The sequence below is a fragment of the Passer montanus genome, unplaced genomic scaffold, assembly GCF_014805655.1.
Source record: "Passer montanus isolate IOZ18808 unplaced genomic scaffold, ASM1480565v1 scaffold8, whole genome shotgun sequence".
NCBI classification, from domain to species: Eukaryota; Metazoa; Chordata; class Aves; order Passeriformes; family Passeridae; genus Passer; species Passer montanus.
In genome coordinates this window covers 3,168,145-3,187,086 of record NW_024373256.1, presented here as the reverse complement: position 1 = coordinate 3,187,086, position 18,942 = coordinate 3,168,145, and the positions used below count along the sequence as shown (strand labels likewise).

Below are 18,942 nucleotides of genomic sequence, written 5' to 3'. Positions count from 1 at the left end.
AACAAGGTCTTACTCGGAAAGAACTTAATTTTGTTAGATTATTTGAAAAAGTATTTTCCTTAACTCCAGTTTTCCCAAGTAGAATTAGATATGGGATGTGGAGGGAAGAATTGGAGGGGATGGGGTGGTGGTTCAAGACACAGACATATAAGATATGCCTGTTTACAAGAAAAAATGTTCAGTAAGCCCTGCCCTAGCAATCAAGGGGAGGAGTGTGCAAATATCACACACATGAATCACCACATTTTTATTTAGCTTTATTTATCATACATAAACCATGCTGCCCAAACTGCTGAATATACCAAAGGATAAGGAGTGTCCTTCTTGGTGGCTGTTGTCATAGCCAGTGTCCCTCATGCTAAGCTTCACACATGGAGCATGTGGAGTTTACTACACAAGTCCTCATGGTGGTTATCTAGTTACTCCTTGGTGCTGCTGCCTGAAAATCCACACTGCAAGGGCAACCCTTACCCTTGGCCACCATGGTGGCATTAACATGGGCATGGACCAGTCCTGTAGGAGAGGCAGCTGAAAGCAGTCCTGGCTCTCAGCCACATGTCCCTAAAACTTCTCTACTCCACCCTGTATCCCCCTGCCACTGTTTAGTGTCCCAGGTTTGCTCATTTAGCTTTATATCCAATCCTAAACCAGCTCTACAGTGTTGGATTAGGAAAGAACCAGATAAAACCAGACCAGATCCAAGAGGGTCTTTCAGGGAACAGACACAGATTATTTCACGTTAAATGAAAGTTTTCCAAGACAATTCATCACATGCTCCTCAACTGGTGCATGGCTGAATCTCAGCCAAAGCAAAGAGGATTTGCAGCTGTGTGCTCCAAGCACGTGAGACTCCACACACCTTGAAAAACCTGTCTGAAAACATCACTCACACAGGAGGCAGAGGAGCCTGGCAATACTTACTGTCTCTCTGATGAGCAGCACAGTGAGGTCCTGCTCCTGCCCAGCAGCTCCCTGCTCCGGCACGTCCCCCGAGCCCAGCTCCTGCGAGCCCTGCGCGGGGAAGGCGGGCCCGGGCTGCTCGTTGTCTCTCCCTGCCGGCTGGCCCGACTCCTCGGGGGGATGTGCCTGCTGCGGGGAGGCAGGGCCTGGAATGCCATCCTGCTGCGGCTCGGGCCGGGGGAAGGCCGGCCCCGGAGCCTTCCCTCCGTATGGCCTCAGAGATGCCGGGTTTGCCTCTGGCTGCCCCTGCTGAGGAGCACGGCCGTTCGCCACAGCCCGGGGCTCATCCGCAGGTGGGAAGGGCTGGGGTTCCAGCTGGCCCTTCTCCTGGATCTCCTCCTGCTCTGTGGTGCTTTTAGCAGCTATTCCTTCAAGTTTTTGCTCTGGCTCCAAGTTCTCTCCTTGCCATTCCCGAGCTTTCATCCTTTCCTCCTGTTGAGGTGGAAGGTCTGCATTCTCCAGACTAATGATTTCTGTGTTATCAGCAGGCTGTGGATGCATCTTGATCAGTGGCAGCAAACTTGGGCCAGGCTCCTGGCTACCTCCAAGTTCAGATCTGGGGCCATTCAGCTCAGATGGTCCTGGCTGCTGCAAGACAACATCCACACCCTCCTCCCTGCTTGGTCCAGCATTGCTCTCCACCATGAGGTGATTCCCATCTCCCTGACAGGGCAGAGTTGAATGCTGCAGGTCTGTGCTCAAAGGCTCCACAGCACTTTTGGATCCTCCTTCTCCCACAGTGTCTGCACCCTGCCATGGAGCAGCAGGTCTGATGACATTGGGACGCAGAGCCTGCTGAGGCTTTGGGGTCTGAAAAGGACATCAACAAGACAAAGTAGGAATTATTGTCTGTGTGTCAGAATCCTTGCTCCAGATACTTCTGCATCTAAGAAAAACTTCTGATGGCAAACTGATAAACAGTCTGTTCAGCAAGATGCTTAATAAAGCACAGAACTCAACCCACACATCTGTGTCATCAGCCTGTCCCCAGGTGCTACGAGAACATTCAGCAGAACTGCGGATGCACAGGACTTTCAAAGTGGAATAATTCCCTAAGCTCACCTCAGTACCCACTTCCCTTCCTGTAAAATAGACTGGGAAGGGAGAACTAACTGATGACATATTTGTGTTCTCACCAATTTATTTAAACAGGCAGGAACCGAAGCTCCAAATATTAATCTCTGGCCTTGTTCTTGCCTCTGGCAGACAGACTGCTGTATGCCAACAGAGGCTGAGTGTTCTCTGCTGCTGTTTTCAACTAAGCAGCAGAAAGGTCAGCTTTGCAACCCATTTTCTCAGTGCTTCTGGTTAATTTAACAGGAAAGTGGAATATATTCTTAATATAAGATAGATATGAAATGCTGCAAAAATATCAGTGCCTGCAACACACCAACATGAATGCAAATAGCATGGAGGAATATAAAGCATATAAATCAAACAAAGTAAGGTTTGAAAACACCTTATGGAAGATCAAGTCCTCTTGCAAAGCATTCCACTTTCCTGGAATCAAACAGACAACTTTACAGGAGCTACAACCTTCATCAAGTAGAACTTAAAATACACAATGCAGTTCCACAGTCTGGTTCTCCCCTCCTGTGCCCAAAATATGACTAAATTAAGCCAGCAAAATGCCATCATTTCACTGTTATTTCAGACATCCTAAGTAGATTGCTATAACCAGGCAGGACTCAGGAATGCATCAGGTATTGGCACAAGGCTTGGCTATACAGGCCATGAATACAGCACAGCAGCTACAACAATGAACAGGTACCTCTGCTAAGATGACTATATCATCATCATCATCTTCCTCAGTCTGCTGCTTTTCTGGCATTTCCAGCAACAAAGGCAAATCTTCATCTGAGGAATCTGATATTGTGATGAGACTTTCATCTCTGTGGTTTATCCAGTCTGCAGAACAGTAAGTAAAGTTGAAGTTAGCTGTTGGCTCAAGGTAAATAAATACAATTACAGGGTATATGTAGCACTGAAACAGCTGAGAAAGCAATTTTCCCATTTGCACTGCAGGAAGAAAGCATTCAGAGGTCACCAATTCCTCTGCAAAGCATTGTAACAGCCACTCCTGCATCCCTCAGCCTCCAGCAAAACACCTGCACAGCTTCAGCTCATCACAACAGCACTGCAGGCACAGCCTCTGACACTCACAAAGAATCTTCCACTCTGAACTCCAGCATGAGTCAAGCTGCTGCAAAAGTTATTCATGTAGGGAATACTTTCGCAGAGAAATCCTGAACTTTCAGTATCTCAGGGACATTGAATTTTCTTTGTTAAAGTGCAGGGCATTCTAGAAGAGAGATAAGGGTCTTTGTGCAATTCAGCCTCTTCTGAAAGAGAGGCTTTGCAGGAGTACCTTATGCAGGGCCAAGATAAGGCTGTGGCTGCAGAAGATACCCTGCTATTAATGACAACCTTGTGCCTCAAGGTTTGTCAAGAATGGAACACAGATGCTACTCAAAGCTGCTGGAACACAGGAGAGATATTCAAGGCAGAAATAGAGGGTTTCTGTACTGCACAGAGAACATGCAACTATGCTTTCCCTAAAATCTGACATGTTTTGGCTTACTTTTTAGCATGAGTGCTCATTTATCACCTTTAAGGCACACAGAGAAAGCCTCACTTTAAATTCCACTCTTAGTGGAAGAGTGCCAATGCACACAGCCCTGTGAAGGCATAAATTTAGGGTCAGCCTGTCTCCTTTGTGCTTCTCAGAGGGATGGATCCTCCTTGGATCTGCTGAAACACCTCTACACAGTGCTCCCAAGAAGTCAGCAATCTCCCTTGAGGCAGTACAACATGAGAAAGACAAGAGCCAAATAGTTTGCATGCCTGCATAATACGAAAGTTTCTGTAGGTGGCTAAGTCAGTGTAACAGTAGTGTGTGATGTGACAGAACAGACCTCCAGCAGCTCCCTGCAAGTTCAGTGTCTGTGAATCCTCCTGCTCAGGAGAGTTTCACAAGAGTGTTTTGGAAACAGGCACAGATCAGTACTCACCTTTCCCTCTGTGACTGCTGAAGCTGTTCAAGTTAATCACTTCTTCATTCCCACCTCTCTCTGCCATTTTAAACAGCTACACCCCAGAGTGTCAATGCCCCAGCATGGCAGTCAGGCTCACATGAGGAACTGGAAGATAAAATAAAACCACAAGGGAGTCAGGCAAACTCAGATTCACCCTAAGGGAGTTTTTCCAAGATTTAGCTGCTAGGGGTTCTCCTGGCTCTCCCAGCAGTCTCTCCACATGAGTATTTCTCTGTACCACCCCCTCAGGACCTGAAAGGAGATATGTTTCTTATCTTGTGTTCCAACTGTTGAGACAGTAGACTGAAGAGTGCAATTAGGCCGAGAAGTCTCTCTGGAGGAGCTGTGCAATCACAGAAGAGGAGGAGAGGTGCAGTTCTACCCAAGCAGGACTCAAACCCTCCCAGTATATGGACCTTCTCCTCTTTCCAACCAAAATGCAATGCATCAACCCACACAGTGCTGTTTCTGCCACAATCAATTGGTGAGAGGGGCAAAATCCCCTTGCCTGAGCTGTCCCAGGGCATCCCCACATCCACCTGCATCCCACACCCCCAGATGGTGTCACTGCAAGCATCCCTGTCACACTTAATGCCAGGGAAGTCACACGCAGCCTGGAGGGGAACAACACCCTCCCAGCCTGAATTCCCTGAGTGCTGCCAAGCTGAGGCACAACTTCAGAGGCACCAGAGATGCTCCAAGCTCACTTCCACAATCCCCACACTGCTGGTGTGTCAGAAGGGAGCTGCACCCTGGGCAGAGCAGAGTCAGTGTGTGGTTTGTGCCTGCACTGTGAAACAGCACAGGAACATTCCAGGGAACACTTCCTTACCACCATCTGCTATTTTATAGAAGAGATTTCCCTGATTTACAGCAAGGGTTTGGTACAAATTCCAGGAAACACCATCTGCTCTCACACCAAAAGGAGAGCATGACAGGAATCAGGTTCCCTCACAGGACTGGGCTTTTTGAAGCTCAGCTTTGCTACCCCCACCTGTTCTCAGAGAGGCACAATGAATTGGCCAGAGGCTCCAAACAGGATTAGGGGGCCAGAGGAATCACTGCAAACTAAACAGGAGGTTTCCATTTTATGCTCTGTCAGCTTATAGCTCTCCATTCCCACTATCACAGAGAGGCTGAACACATACAGGAACTCCAAGCACAATTTGATCACTGAAAGGAGAAAGGAGGTTTTTTTCTTTTATTGGAAAGTATTCATCTCCTCACTGCAGCAGAGGAATCTGTACTATTAAATATTTACTGATGCATAAGCTGGAAGAAAATGGTGGGTCTGCTATAAAATCCTGTTTGCTAGTACACAAGAGCAGTATAAATTCCCCCTCAGTAATTCTACTTAACTTCCTCTGCAGGGAACAGGATTTGCAGCTAGGATAGTAAAATGAAGAAATGAATTCAGATGCACAAGATACAATAATAAAAATTAAAATGTATAATTTATCACTTATAAAAGCCCAGCAGCACAGGCTTAGTGCCTGAGGGAACCTTCTTCAGAAGGAACCTCCAGCATAAAGATTTCAAGGCTTGCCTACAAACATCCACATTTACCTGATCCTTGATCTGGTGACTGTCCAATTTTGAGTGGGAAATTGGATGAGGGAACAGCAAGAGGCCTCTTCTAACCAGCATTACCACAAATATGCAACTGCCCTGTATTTGAGCCTGATACCTCAGCAGCACATCCCAATTCCAGTAAGCAGCTCCAAGGTTATCATGGGCACACTGGTGCTTTGAAAACATCTGAAAAGCAAGATTTTTGGGGGTGTTCCCACTAGATTCTTCATCTTCTGCCTTATAAGGAGAAATTAATCTTTATTTGCCAGAGTGGCATGAAAGTGCTGCTCCACCATCACAGGCAGGTGCTGGAGCTGCAGCTCAGGGGCTGGGTCACTGTAAGTGCAAACTCTGGCCTTTGGAAAAGGTCACATCCACATTATTCCAGCTGTATTTTCCCTGGTACTTGTGCATAGCAGTCACCTAGCCCTGCACAGCACTTTTCCATCCTTAGCTGCCTTACTCATTCAGCAAACAAAATCAATTCACTTCTTGCCATTTAAAAGGTGGAGAAATGGGAGCAGGGGTAGGCCTGGGTGGCCAAGGTCACCAAGCAAACACAGCAAAGGATCACTCAGACTGGCTGGGGAGGAACAAGGACATTTGTGAGAGCCACAAACCAGCCCTTGCAGCACCAAGTGGTGCAGACAGGGGCTGGACAGGTGTCTGCTCAGATCTGCTCCAAGCAAAGCTGAGTGGTTGGATATTTCTCCCCTCCAGGGACTCATGGTGCATTAGCAGGGCTGGCTTCTTCACAGGGGGGTGACACTGCAAATGCTCAGCACAGCCACCAAAAAAAAAAAATCTTCTCCCAAATAGCTGAAATGGTGCTTTGTCCAATGCTGGCTAAACCCCAGCTGTTCAGATCCATGAATGATGGATAAGCCACAAGAGTAAAGTTGTATTTTCTATGGGCTACTCTGGCTCCTGTAGAGAGGAACTTGCACACTTCAACCTTCAGCAGTAAGAAAGAGGTACAGGGAATAATCTGAAATTAAATTTGGGATGAAAAAAAACTATCTGCACTTCCATACAAGAAAGTGTGCACACACCACCAAAATGATTTAAAAGCAGGAATAAAATAAATAGCATTAACTGTAATACACAGTCAAGGCAACAACAAAAAAAGCCAAGGCTGGAAAGAACTGGCAATTCTTCCTACTTCAAAACAGACTGAATAAAACCCCAAGCAGCTTAATAAAGCCCTGCTTTGAGGGTAAAAGCCAAGCTTCCACCAAGAGCTAGCAATTCATTTTGTCAATACTCAATACAGAGCTGAAGTTTAAACAAATATCCATAAGCATGGGCCAGTTCCATCTAGTGGCATGAATAAGAAGTTTATTCATGTTTATAGCACCAGGCCGCCAAGAATGTGAAGTAACAAGATCAAAGCCACCCTGGGGTCTTGCCCTACATAAACAATAATAAAAAAGCAAGGAAGACAGATGGAAAGAAGCTATTCCACACTACCTCAGTGATTTCAGAGCCTATTTATAGGCAAAGAGTAAAGCTACCTATAAGCAGGCTCTAACATGCCCATCAGCTTTTCTGCAATACAGTCAAGGACAGGAAACTTGAACTGTTTTAACAGCAAAGCAATCAGATAAACACTTTCCAAACTTTTTCATTTTTCTTCTTTTCTTAAAGGCTCCCACCTGCACCACAGCACACCAAGCTGGATTTGCTTTGAATCCCTATAGCAGTATCCAGGTGACAAAATTCTCATCATGACTTTTATGACACCCAGTGACTGTGCAGGGAGGACACACCATGCTCAAGACATGGTCCCACCCAATTTCACCTCTGTATTACTCCATGTACTCACAACTCAGTCATAGAATATCCTGAGTTGGAAGGGACCCAAAAGGATCAGAGCCCCGCTCCAGGCCCTGCACAGACACCCCAACAATCCCCTCCTGTGCCTGAGAGCAGTGTCCAAACCCTCCTGGAGCCCTGGCAGCCTTGGGGCTGGCACCATTCCCTGGGGAGCCTGGGCAGTGCCCAGCACCCTCTGACACAGCACACCCCAGTAGTTTCACTGTGCAGACAATAAAATCCTTCCCATTATGGTTCCTCCTACAGTGAGTTGAGAGGAGAACACATTAACAGAACAGCTACTGGGAAAACCAGAGCCCACCAGGGACTTGGGTTTAACAGTTCTCTGAACTGACAAGACCTCAGACTGATAGCTGAGGTCACAGAGACTTCCTGGACAAGCTCCTCAAACATGCAAAAATATCATCCACAAAACCACTGCTTCCAACCACTACTACGAGGTAAGGGATCAGCTGCTACGAGGTGAAGCAGGTCTCAGGAGCACACAGAATGCTTACACAAGGATTTCCAAAACCCATTCAAAATCCTTTTAAACACCACATGACATATTTTTAGCTTAACCTAAAAATAGGCACCATTGGTGCTGTGCATATATTTAATCTCCTGATACATGAAGGCGTTTCTGGACTGCAGTAACTGGAGCAGAACTCAAATCTGCTCCCTCCACCCCACATTTGTGCTGTGATGAGCATCTTCAGATGGTGCTGGAATTTAAACTGACAGCCAAGGGGAGAGCCCCCCTTCTCAACACAGTGCAATGTATTTCCCCCCCCAACACTTACAGCATTTGAAATCTTGAACTCCCACATACCCAAGATGGGACTAGGCTCAAAGTGCTCTTGTCTGGCTCCAGCTCAAGGCAACAGGACTAGACAGAAAGCAGGGGAGGCAGGAACTGAGATCCCAAATGAACAGGGGGGAGGGAAAAAAAAAAAGAGCAACTTGAAAGAGATGTCAGCAACATCAAATCACTGTTTTAGCCTCTCCCCACACAGAACACCACTGTTGCTCACCTACACTGACAGAAGAGCATCAACTCCTACTTTGTGCCTGCGGGCAGCAAACGTGTCTGCTGGTAGCCTGCGAGCAAGGTGAATTTCTGGCTTATTTCAAGCTGCTAAAACAAGCTACTTAAATAATGCAGGGCTTGTGACAACCACCAAAATGAAAAGCTAAAAATTCAGTCTTTTTAGGAAAAAAAAATAAAAAAGGCACAACAGAATGGAAATAAACCAGCCTGACTTACTGTCAAGCATTTCACCAAAACATTTCAAAGGGTTCACCACTTGCTGGGGGCTGCTCCTTGTAACAGGCACTGAGCAAAAGCAGGGAGAGTTTAACAGTGGTTGATCGTGTTAAGCAGTGTCATCCCAACTGAAAATTAGAAACCCCCTGATCATGAGCCCAACAAGAATTGCTGGGCACAAACAAATTCTATTTGCTATGCACAGGGCAGCTACTGCCACTGCTTCACACTCTGCAAAGGGACAGAGCCAGAGGTCAACACGTGGGGCTGCAGCAGAGCCTCTGCCAGCAGGTTTGCTCAGTTCCAAGCCTGGGAAAAGTGGAAAAAGCATTGATTCCAGCCCAAAAGCCTTACCCTGGCCTCTGAAGGCAGGAGTGTGTGGGCAGTGGCTTGCAGGAAAGACCACCTGGTTTCCAGCAGCACAATCTGCTACAGGTGCTGGCCAAAGTCTCTCTCAGGAGCACAGACCAGGGGCAGGCTGATGACAAGAGCATCCACGCAGCTCTGCCACCAATTTTTGGACCTGTAGCATGTGCTGAAGAGAAGCAACAAACCTGAAGATCATTTAATAACAGAACTGGTTGGTGAGTTATAAAGTATTTCCCAAGTGTTTCCCACATTAGCAGCTGGCTTGGTTTACCACAGGATTTTAAACACAGACTCTCTGAGAAGGGCAAGACAGGATTCCTGAGATGTGAGAAAAATCAAGGAACAGAAACTGAAACAAACAATAAAAAGAGCCAGGTAAAATTTCTAGGTCAGAAAGCCACAGAACTGGTTTAACCACACCAAAACAAAATATAATACAAGAAGTGTTTTGTGGCAGGTAAATCCAACCTGAATGCTCACTTTCCCCTGATGGATAAGACACCCAACACACAGAGTTCAGTATCCCAGCAGAGCAGCCACTGTTTCCAAAACCCCACCAGCCTGTAACTGGCTCCAGCAGCTCCAGGGCAGGTCATGAATTAAGATGGAAATGAGGAATGAATCTGGCAGCAACCACAGCTTCCAGTTACTTCCCAAAAGTTCCCTCACCCTCTCTTAGCCAAGGAGAAAAGCCCTGAAGGGAGTGATGGCCTCTCCTCCCAGGCTCACCACAGGTCACTGCAGTCAGGAGTGTGACCAAGAGCACATCAGGAGATGCTCCAAAAAGAGAGGCTATGGATTAACACAGGACAGGCTACATCTGTGTCACTGCTCCAGGCTAACAAAAATTGCTTACTCAAGGCCAACCAAGAGAGCAGATATTTAGGGATTACTTGGCTTCAAATCCCCACTTAGATTTTTCCCCATTTTCTAAGCCCACTCAGGATTTACAGGAAACATCTTGGCTGTTTGTACATCACAAGACTTCTCATCAACCTTACTTGCACTTCATTTCATCAAGGTCACAGTATCATAAATTATTAATCAACTATTTGAAGTACCCAATCACCATTTTTATCTGAAACACAAAGTACAAGAGGAAGGAAATGTACCCAGTTTTACCTATTTCACTAACAGCTGGCACATACATTGGCACCAGTTTTCCTTCCCAAACCTGTAAAATATTTGCATTTTCCTAGCAAAATATCTGCTCTGTAAGCTACTCTCTAAAATGTAAGACTGTTTTGAAGCAGCTGCATTCATTTTCCAAAACTGGGCAACACAAATGAAAGTTTCCCATTCCTTTGAGCTATTCCCTGGTGACTGGCATCAAGGTCAAGGTCTGGACACTTCAGTGCCTTCCCATGACCCCCATCAATCCCTCTGGCAAATAACAGAGCTCCACATCATCCCACCTCCCTGAATAGCACAAGACTCCTCGTTTTGATGCCACTTCTGCACAAGAGGTAGAAACCTTTGGCTCTGTCATTCTCCTTCCCCCTAGCTGAGTCCTGAAAAACAAAATTAAATTTACAAATTCTAGTTGGAAAAGAGAGTTAATGCCTTTACCTTGAGCAGCTCATTTTAAGAGTGACGTGAAAAATCAAAGTTTTGAGGGAGAAGGAGGCGTCCCTGGAGTTAGTTCCTGTAAAGGGCAGTGCTCTGCCTGCCTCAGACTTCTGGCATGTGCAAGATCATCCAGTGTAATCCCCTAAATCCAAAACTCCCTCCCACATCACAAACACAGGTGCCAGCTTGGCATTTCATGTTGATGCAACAATTCAGACACCAGCAGCTCAGCACGTGGCTACAGACCTACACACAAACCCAGCCTTGCCCTGCTCACAGCCCATCTCCCAAACCAGCATTCAGAAGAACTCATTTGTTCTGATTTTGTGCTGTAAGGGTGGGGATGAATGGAAGAGCATGTGAAACCATGTGATTTGCAGTTCTGTTGCTTGCAGAGTGAGTTTTACTTCCAGTTTCCTTTCCCTGAACTCACAGCCAGGGGCTGCTTTGATCAGCACCAAGATTCAGTCACCTGTGGGTTTAAAGAGCTGGACTCCACAAACCCCAGGTGCTGCACATTCCTCCACAGCTCACACAGCATTAATTGCAGCTGCCTTCTCTTCTCCATAAACCCAGCAGCCACATGGAAAAGAGCAGGAGAAATGCCCTGTGAGCCCCAGGATATATAGCAGAGTGCTTCTCTGTTACTTGTACTTCACAGATCCCTCCAGGAGAAAGGACAGAGCATTTCCTCTCCAAATCCTCAGTAGTTTTCCTACCTTTTTTCTTTTCTTTTTTAAGGCATCCTGAATGCCACTTTAAAGAGCTTAACAGAACAAAGAAATCCAAGTGCAACCTTTTAAGTAGTTATTTAACAAGCTGGATGAATGTCTTCAGGAGCATTCAGGTTCCCATCTTAGCACTGTTTTCACTGGAGAGGAAACAGAAATAAAGGATTGAAGATCGCTGGGACAGGCAGTGGCACTGACATTCACACTGATGAGCAACCAGCAGCCTGCTCAGCCCACAGCCCTGTCTGCAGGGGCACTGAGAGCAGGGAGAAGCAGGCTGCACACAGCCAGCAAACTGCTGGGAAAAGCAGCAGTGAGGGATAAGTAGACCAAAACCAAAAGGGCTGGAAAGCACAGAGTCAGGTTCAGTTCCAGTGGCAGCCAGAGGACTTGAAAACCACAAGGAACTGATAGGCTCTGATGGCATCCTGGATGTTGAGCAGCTGCCCATCAGACCAGCTCAGGAAACCACCTAAGGTGCACTTGGGAAGCTGTGCTCCAGAAAAAATTACAAGCATAATGCACCACCAATAAAAAATGTGGAAGGGGGTATTTTTGTATTTTACTTTATTTTAAATGTGACCTGAACTTATCACAAAAAAACTTTGCTTTCAAGCACAGCACACCTCACCTTGTTCACAACGCTGCTGACAACACAAAAGCTGAGACTTGACCTTGAGGTGGCACACAGGGAAAAAAATCTGATTTACTGCAGCAGCCCACCTTGGCAAAAAGAAGGTCTCTGTCAATCTGCACAGCACTTTCAGAACTATTGACTTAAAAGCCTGCCACCAACCCTTCCAGGTGTCAAACATCCCAGAGTGAGGGACTTCCAAAAAGAATGACTTCACAGGTCACACATTCTGGTTACAACAGCCATGCCCTTTTCTAGGGCCACATGAAGCATCTGCACTTGCCACAGCTCCAAAGGTCAGCAGGCAGAAGCTGTGGCTTCATGTTCACAAGGGTTTCACTTCAATACCTGTTAAGGACAGTCATGTTCCCACACCACAGCTTGTTTCCTCCTCTCACACTGAGCTCCTCCAGCATTTCTCACAGCTTTGAAAGGAAATGCCCTGGAAAATGTTTTTGTAGGATTCAGATCAGATACCCTCCACATATCCAGCATGGTGGAATTGGAAGAACAGAATTGAGGTGGTAAAATGAACTGCAAGAAGGGGGAAGATCTTAAACTGCAGCTTAAGATGATAAAGCCACAGCCTATCCCTAACACTCACATTACATGTGCTCCTACTGCAAGGTCAGGCACTTGCAAAGATGCTTTTACACAATCAATTAAGGGTTTAAATATACACAAAAGCCAGTTTAGAGCCAGACTGGGCCAACAGGCCAAGCTCACAGTCTTAAATCTTAAATTGCCTTACCTACTCAGAGTAAAATACCAAAAGAAACCTTGTGAGACAGGTGCCAACACCTGAGCAACAAATCCATGCTCTGCACCAATTCCTGATAGAAAGAGTGAAAAATAAGCTGCCTCTTGCACCCAACAACTGCTGCAGGAGCAGCACTTGACAGAAGAACTGCAACTATCTCCTTACTGCTCCAGCACCACAGATGACCACTTGTCAAAAGATTTTCCAGCAACAGCCTTTGTAAAACTGGGTTTAGTTTTGTTTACAGCCATGTGTAGCCTCGCAGCCAATTCCAGCCCAGGAAGCTCTCAGCAGTGAAAACCCAGGGCAGCCTTCCAGGCTCATGACAGTTGTCCAGCCTGACTTCATCCACGTCACGTGGCAGTGGCTACTGTGGAGTTTGAGTATGTTAAAATAGCCAAAAAGCAAAGAGGCTGCATTTGAGGTAAGTACCACTGTATCAGAATAGAAAACAGTGACATTAGATGGTGGCTGGATTTAGAGATGCTCCACATTCAGCACCAATCCCTTCTGAGACTACTAAAGTTCACAAATGAATGAATTATGAGCTAAAAAGTGAGGAAAGAGCCACACTTTAATTCTCCAGCTCCATAGCCCTGTAGATTAACGAGACTGTACCACCCACTAACCCCAAGGCAAGCCAACACTTCACAGGCACAGGACTACAAAAACCACCACAGCAACAGCCAGGGGGTTACACAGGCTACATTCAGACCAGCTGCTAAGGACAGATTGTTTCAGACAGTGAATCATATGCCCACCCTTGGTCAACACACTCATGTCCAACACCAGGTGAGTCCTCACAGCAGAACAGAAATTCTCTTCCGGGGTGTTGCACTACCAGACAGATTATTTAACTACCTGGGCTGGAGGATCAGTAAAAACAGCCACAAACTGCTAAATAAACACAAACATTGAGCTGAGGAGCACTCTCCAGACACTGTGTCCAAGGCAGAGGTGTTTCCAGACGTTGTGAGCTGGTCTGTGCTCGTCCTGGCAGATCCAAGGGCACCTCCCAGTTGATACACAATGAAGCTCCACTACAAAAGGATTCTGCTTTAACAATCTACAAGGAACTATTTACATTAGGCAAGTTACTGCTCCCAGGTCTTGCTCATCCGTAGCTGGAAATCCCAGCAGCACTGGAGACATTAAATGCCCTACCCTGCTGGTTTCCTGAAAGGAAAAAAGAGCTGCTTTTCCTGCCTCCCCATTATGCTGCTGCTGCTGTCATCTCCCTCAAATTGCATTTCAGCACATGACAGCAGAGCAGGGAGAGCAGGAACGTCCTCAGCAGCATTGTGGCTGTGCTGCAGGCAGCTTGTCAGCACTGCTGTCCCTTCCCTCTGCCAACCCCCTGAAATGTGTTTGCCCAACAGAGTTGTACTTGCCAGGGGTACATGGGCCAATGCTCCTTCCAAGACTGGCCTTCAAGCAAAAAATATCTGCAAGAAGCATCAGGGAGAGGTTTTCCTTCCCTATCCATCACACAAAAATGCACCATGTCTTTGGGATGGGATTTGGACGTAGAAGTGTAAAAATCTGTTCCTTGCTCTGGTTTTGCGAGGGCTGCAAAAAGCCAATCCCTGCCTGCTTTCCTCCAAGGAATAACAGGAGCAGTGCCCACAGCTTGGTGAGAGCATGTCAGTCTGGATAAACAGTACAGAAGCCTTGTGCAAGGAGTGCTTTGGACAAAACATACTACTTGAGGCCATTTCTCATTCTTCTATTCACCCAAAAACAGATTCCAGCTAGCGCAGATCCCGACCACCTTGTACTGCAGAGCAGCATCACATGATGCCTCTACAGATCCCATCCAAATGTTTCTCTGAATAATGCAAGCAGTAGCTTGGCCTCCTTGCAGGCTGAGGGAGCAACACCACGCTTGGCCTCCAAGGCCAACTGAAAACATTTCAGGCCACCCTGCCACCCACAAACAGTCCCAGTTTTATTTCAGCTCATCAACTCCGCTTCTCATTACAAGGGGCAACCACAGCCTCCAAAACTCACCCTGGGAGCAGCTGGGCACCACCAGCATCAGCACAGGAGTGGGGCTCCCTAAAGCCAGAGAGGAATCCACACATTTAATTTAAATTCCTGCTGACCTGGGTCAGGAACACTGCGAGGTGACAGCGTGGCTGGGGGTAGCAGCTGCCCCACAGTGAAATCCTTCCCTAAAGCCCAATGCTTTTTCCACTTAATCAGGCACTGACAGTTCCCCTCATGAACACAGGCAGGGAACCACAGCAGGGCTGGTAATTACGAGAGAGGTGTCATTCAGAAGGAATATCATTTCCCATCCTCAGGAATTAAGCTTTCTCGAGGATCGTTATGAATTTAAAACCATTGCAAGCCCTTAAGCACTGACCCAGAGGAAAAACATCACTCCCGAGATAGTCCAAAATAAACTTGAAATTCTATAAAAGTGACATAAAGGCTGGTGAGAATGAGATTATCCCAGCTCAGTGAGACACTCCTTGTTATCTTTCATCTTAGTGCTTTGACAAGGATAACTTATTGAAGCCATCAGGACACTGCTAAGTGGCTTTTTCCCCCCCTCTTTTTCCTGTTTTCTCTGTCTACCCCTCCCCAATTTCCCATATCTCCCACTTCCAGTAACCTCCTCAAAAACAAAACTACTCTGGAACAATGTTGACCAGCCCACTATTCAGCTCCATTTCAAACACAGGAACTCCCAGCCTGTACACAAATGACCTTATCTCCTGGGAGACAGCTGCTGTCCCCAGGCAGCCGCGTGTTTCACACCTTCTGCTGCATTTAAAAAAGCACCTGTCCCACTGGGATTGGTCCTACCGAGAGTAATCCCAGTTACATGAAACTGCTTGAAACCCCACCATCACTTCAGTGCACACACAGGCTTTGGAGACTATTAAAGCCTTGTCTTTAAGTAGTTACAATAATGTCCAAATTCAGTAATTTAAAGGGAGTCTTAAAATATCTCCAGATCAAATCCATCTGCAAAAAAACAAAACAAAAAAACAACTCCAAACTTCCAATGAGAGGAATTAGTGGTGCAGTTCTGACTGTCCCAGAAAGAATGCAGCCAGTGGCAAGCCCCAACACCCAGCACTGCTGGCGCTCAGACACAGCAAACCACTCACAATGGCTTTAGAAAGATATAAATAAAAATAAGACACCCATTCCAAATTAATGAATGGGAGCTTCTTCCAGCAGGCACTAAACAACACCCGAAGGGCTCCACGTCTCTTGCACTTGGGTTTGTGCCACTCCAGGTTGCTAATCAGCTCCTGGCCCCTGGGATATGCTTCCTGCCTCTCTCCAGCTGCGCCGGAGCCGCCGGAATTGTGTGTTTGCCCCACCTATTCTTGCCACAGGACTTTTCAGTGATTTGTGTCCAATTTCAAAGCACAAGTCTCGCCAGCAGCAGGAACGCCCACTGCATTCTCAGGCAGACAAAGCACTGGTCTACCCCGGAATTTGGACTTCCGAGGCAGCTCCTGAAACTCCAGGCCAGGGACAGGCTGCCAGCACCCTGCTGGGATCCTGACTGTACCTTATCACCAGTAACACCTGCCCCAAGTGCTCTTCTAGGAACTGCTGGTCCTGCCCTGAGTGCCTGCAGCCAGGCCAAGCAGAAGGAAAACATCCCAGGAAGCAAGCAAAAGAGATGGAAGAAAGCCTGTTACCACAGTGCAGCACCTCCAAGCAGGCTGAATGTCTACAGATCTTCAGGAAATCTGTCTGAGTCCCTTCCCAAGTCTTGGTGTTCCAGGCACAAACTCCTGTCAAGATGATTGTTTATTAACATCCAGTCGCACCACGAAGACACCCAGCACATGAAATCTATTAACGTGTTTACAACTGCAGAAAGCCTGATGTAAGGCAGTGGAATTTTTGCACAGCATTCACCCTAGAATTTAAAAGCACATATTAAAGCCGTAAATCCCAGAGTTCTGGCGTTAAAAGCTGTGCCTGGAATCCTCCTACCTAAACAAAGTGGGTTCTACCACATGGTTTGAGCTGCACAGGCCCTGTACCTGTTCAGGGGTGTACCAGAAGCTGCTCAAGATTTGGATCTGCAGAATGATGAGGCTCAGATTTCCTGCCTCACCTTCCAAACAGGCTGCTGGAGGAAAATCCCTGATGCCATCCTCTCTGAAAGCAGGAGAGGCCACATTAGCTGAGCATGCAAAGGCCAGTCTAAATGCCTGATGGGGGACACCTGCCCTTCCCTCCACTGCCACCACTGGAAACCTGCAAGAGCTCCAAAGTGCATCAGGTGGGAGAGCAGAGACTGTTAAGAAAGAGGAATCAACCTCCACAGAGACAGAATGGAGAAGCAGAGATGTGCCCATAGGTGCTAGGGACTGGCTGTGCCTCTCAGCCACCAAGGCACCCCCCAGAACTGCTGCTCCAAAGGGAAAGAAACACAGGAGGAAACACTCTGAAAAGCACATGGACATCAAGCTTTAGTCCGTCAGTACCACGCCTGGATTATGGAAATAAAAATGCACAGCAGCAACAACAGCTCTTCTCTTTCAAAGCAGTGACCAAACCATAAGAAACTGAACAGAAACATCAACAACTAAACTTATTTGTATGAAAACTGTTATAAGCATCTATCAGTAAGATTCTAAAGTAAGGCACTGGAGGACACTCAAAGACAGCACTCCAGGTCATAGGCACATGTGAGATGAAAGGAAAAACTCCCCAGGCTGGCTGGCAGGTGCAAGCAGCAGTTATGCACCCAGGGCTCCAGCCAGCACAGCTGCAAAGCCGGGCACCCACGGGATGACTCTTTGAAACAATCTGCATTCTGCCCACCCCAAAGCACTGCCCCGGGCGAGCTCACACTCCTCTCTTCACACACACTGGAGCTCCCCACAGCTCTTCAGCCTCAGAAGACTTGGGTGGGATCCCCACCTGCCTCCAGCCTTCTGGGGGAACAAGGTCAGTTCCATGGGCAGAAAAACTCATTAGATAAAGGCAGTGCACACTAACACTTCCAGGCTGTGCTCTACACGGCTGGCTGGCACTTGGATCAATAGAGAAGGGAAAGAAGAGGAGGAAGAGGAGTATCTCTTACACTGATCCCTCAGCTCCGAGGACAGCTGAGTTTGGGGTTTCCTTTCCTGCAGCAGCTCCCACGGCAGACACCTGAAACGTCGAGATGTCCCAACAGCACCGAGTGCTCCCACCCTGAACAGGGGTCAGAACAGAAAGATCTTTTACCTTCCTTTGCCCACCAGCTCCAGGCTATCCCCGGCTCCAAAGCGCCGGCGCGGGGTACCGGCAGAGCCGTGAGGAGCCCCGGGAGCAGCGCCGGTCCCGGGTGTCCCGGGGGTCACAGGGGCGGCCAAGGGACACCCTGGCCCCGGGGAGGGGGAGAAGGGACCGGCCCTGAGGGGACGGAGGGCGCAGGGCAAGGACCCAGTGCTGAGGGGCGCCGGAGGGGGGGCCCCGGGGCTGAGGGAGAGCGGGGAGCGAGGACCCGGCCCCGAGGGGAGGCGGAGGGGCACGGGAGGAGCACGGGGACGGCAACGCGGGGAACCCGTCCCTGAAGGGAAGAGAGGGGAAGGACCGGCCCTGAAGGGACGCGGGGGACGAGGAACGGACGGAACGGCCACCGAGCCCTGAGGGGACGCGGGGAGAGAACGACCCGTCCCCGAGGACAGGCCCCAGCCGGGTGCGGCGGGGCCCAGGGCCGGCCCGGGGCGGCGGGGCTGTCCCGGCACGCGGCGGCCCCGCGGGGCGGAGGGGCGGCCCCGGCGCTCACCGGCCCCGGCACTCACCGGCCCCGCTTCATTTAACCGCCGCTCCCGCCGCTTCCGCCCGGCCCGCGCCACGTGACCGCGCCGCCCCGCACCACAGAGACACGGCCGGCGCCAGCGGGCCCGGCCCGGCCAACCTACCATAGAGAGAGGGGGGCGGTCGGGCAGCGCCGCGCCACGCCCCCTGCCGGGCGGGCGGTGTTCCCGTGGGGAGGGGGCGTGGCCAGGGCCGCACGTGTGAGCGGGGCGGGGCTGGGGGGGGCAGAAGTTTTTGGGGGATTTAGCACTTTTTGGGGGGGTTCAGCACTTTTCGGGGGGCTCAGCAATGGGGAGGGGGGTCCGGGACCCCTGCACAGGACCTCCCAAGTCTACCACAGCTCTGGGGGGCCGAGCGAGTGGCAGGGAACGCCCGCAGAGCTCCGCGTTTGCAGCTGGGGGCGTCCTGCAGGAAGAGCAGAAAATGGAATTTGAGGCATG

General features: G+C 48.6%; 1 protein-coding gene across 3 annotated transcripts in view; it reads right to left on the bottom strand.

Annotated features, from left to right (window-relative positions):
- Positions 1 to 18,597, bottom strand: part of RNF216 (ring finger protein 216) — a 76,278-nt gene extending 57,681 nt beyond the window's left edge. Inside the window, exons 1-6 of one of the 3 annotated variants that reach the window (XM_039732346.1) lie at positions 18,487 to 18,597; positions 17,781 to 17,893; positions 16,381 to 16,476; positions 3,972 to 4,100; positions 2,732 to 2,868; positions 922 to 1,770 (exon numbers count right to left, since the gene is read on the bottom strand). In XM_039732346.1, coding sequence (XP_039588280.1) covers positions 922 to 1,770; positions 2,732 to 2,868; positions 3,972 to 4,038 — 1,053 coding nt within the window. In that variant the 5' untranslated portion in view covers positions 4,039 to 4,100; positions 16,381 to 16,476; positions 17,781 to 17,893; positions 18,487 to 18,597. The remainder of the gene's footprint in view (positions 1 to 921; positions 1,771 to 2,731; positions 2,869 to 3,971; positions 4,101 to 16,380; positions 16,477 to 17,780; positions 17,894 to 18,486) is intronic. The other 2 variants (XM_039732347.1, XM_039732345.1) reach the window with 2 other exon arrangements.
- Positions 18,598 to 18,942: the final 345 nt, after the last annotated feature.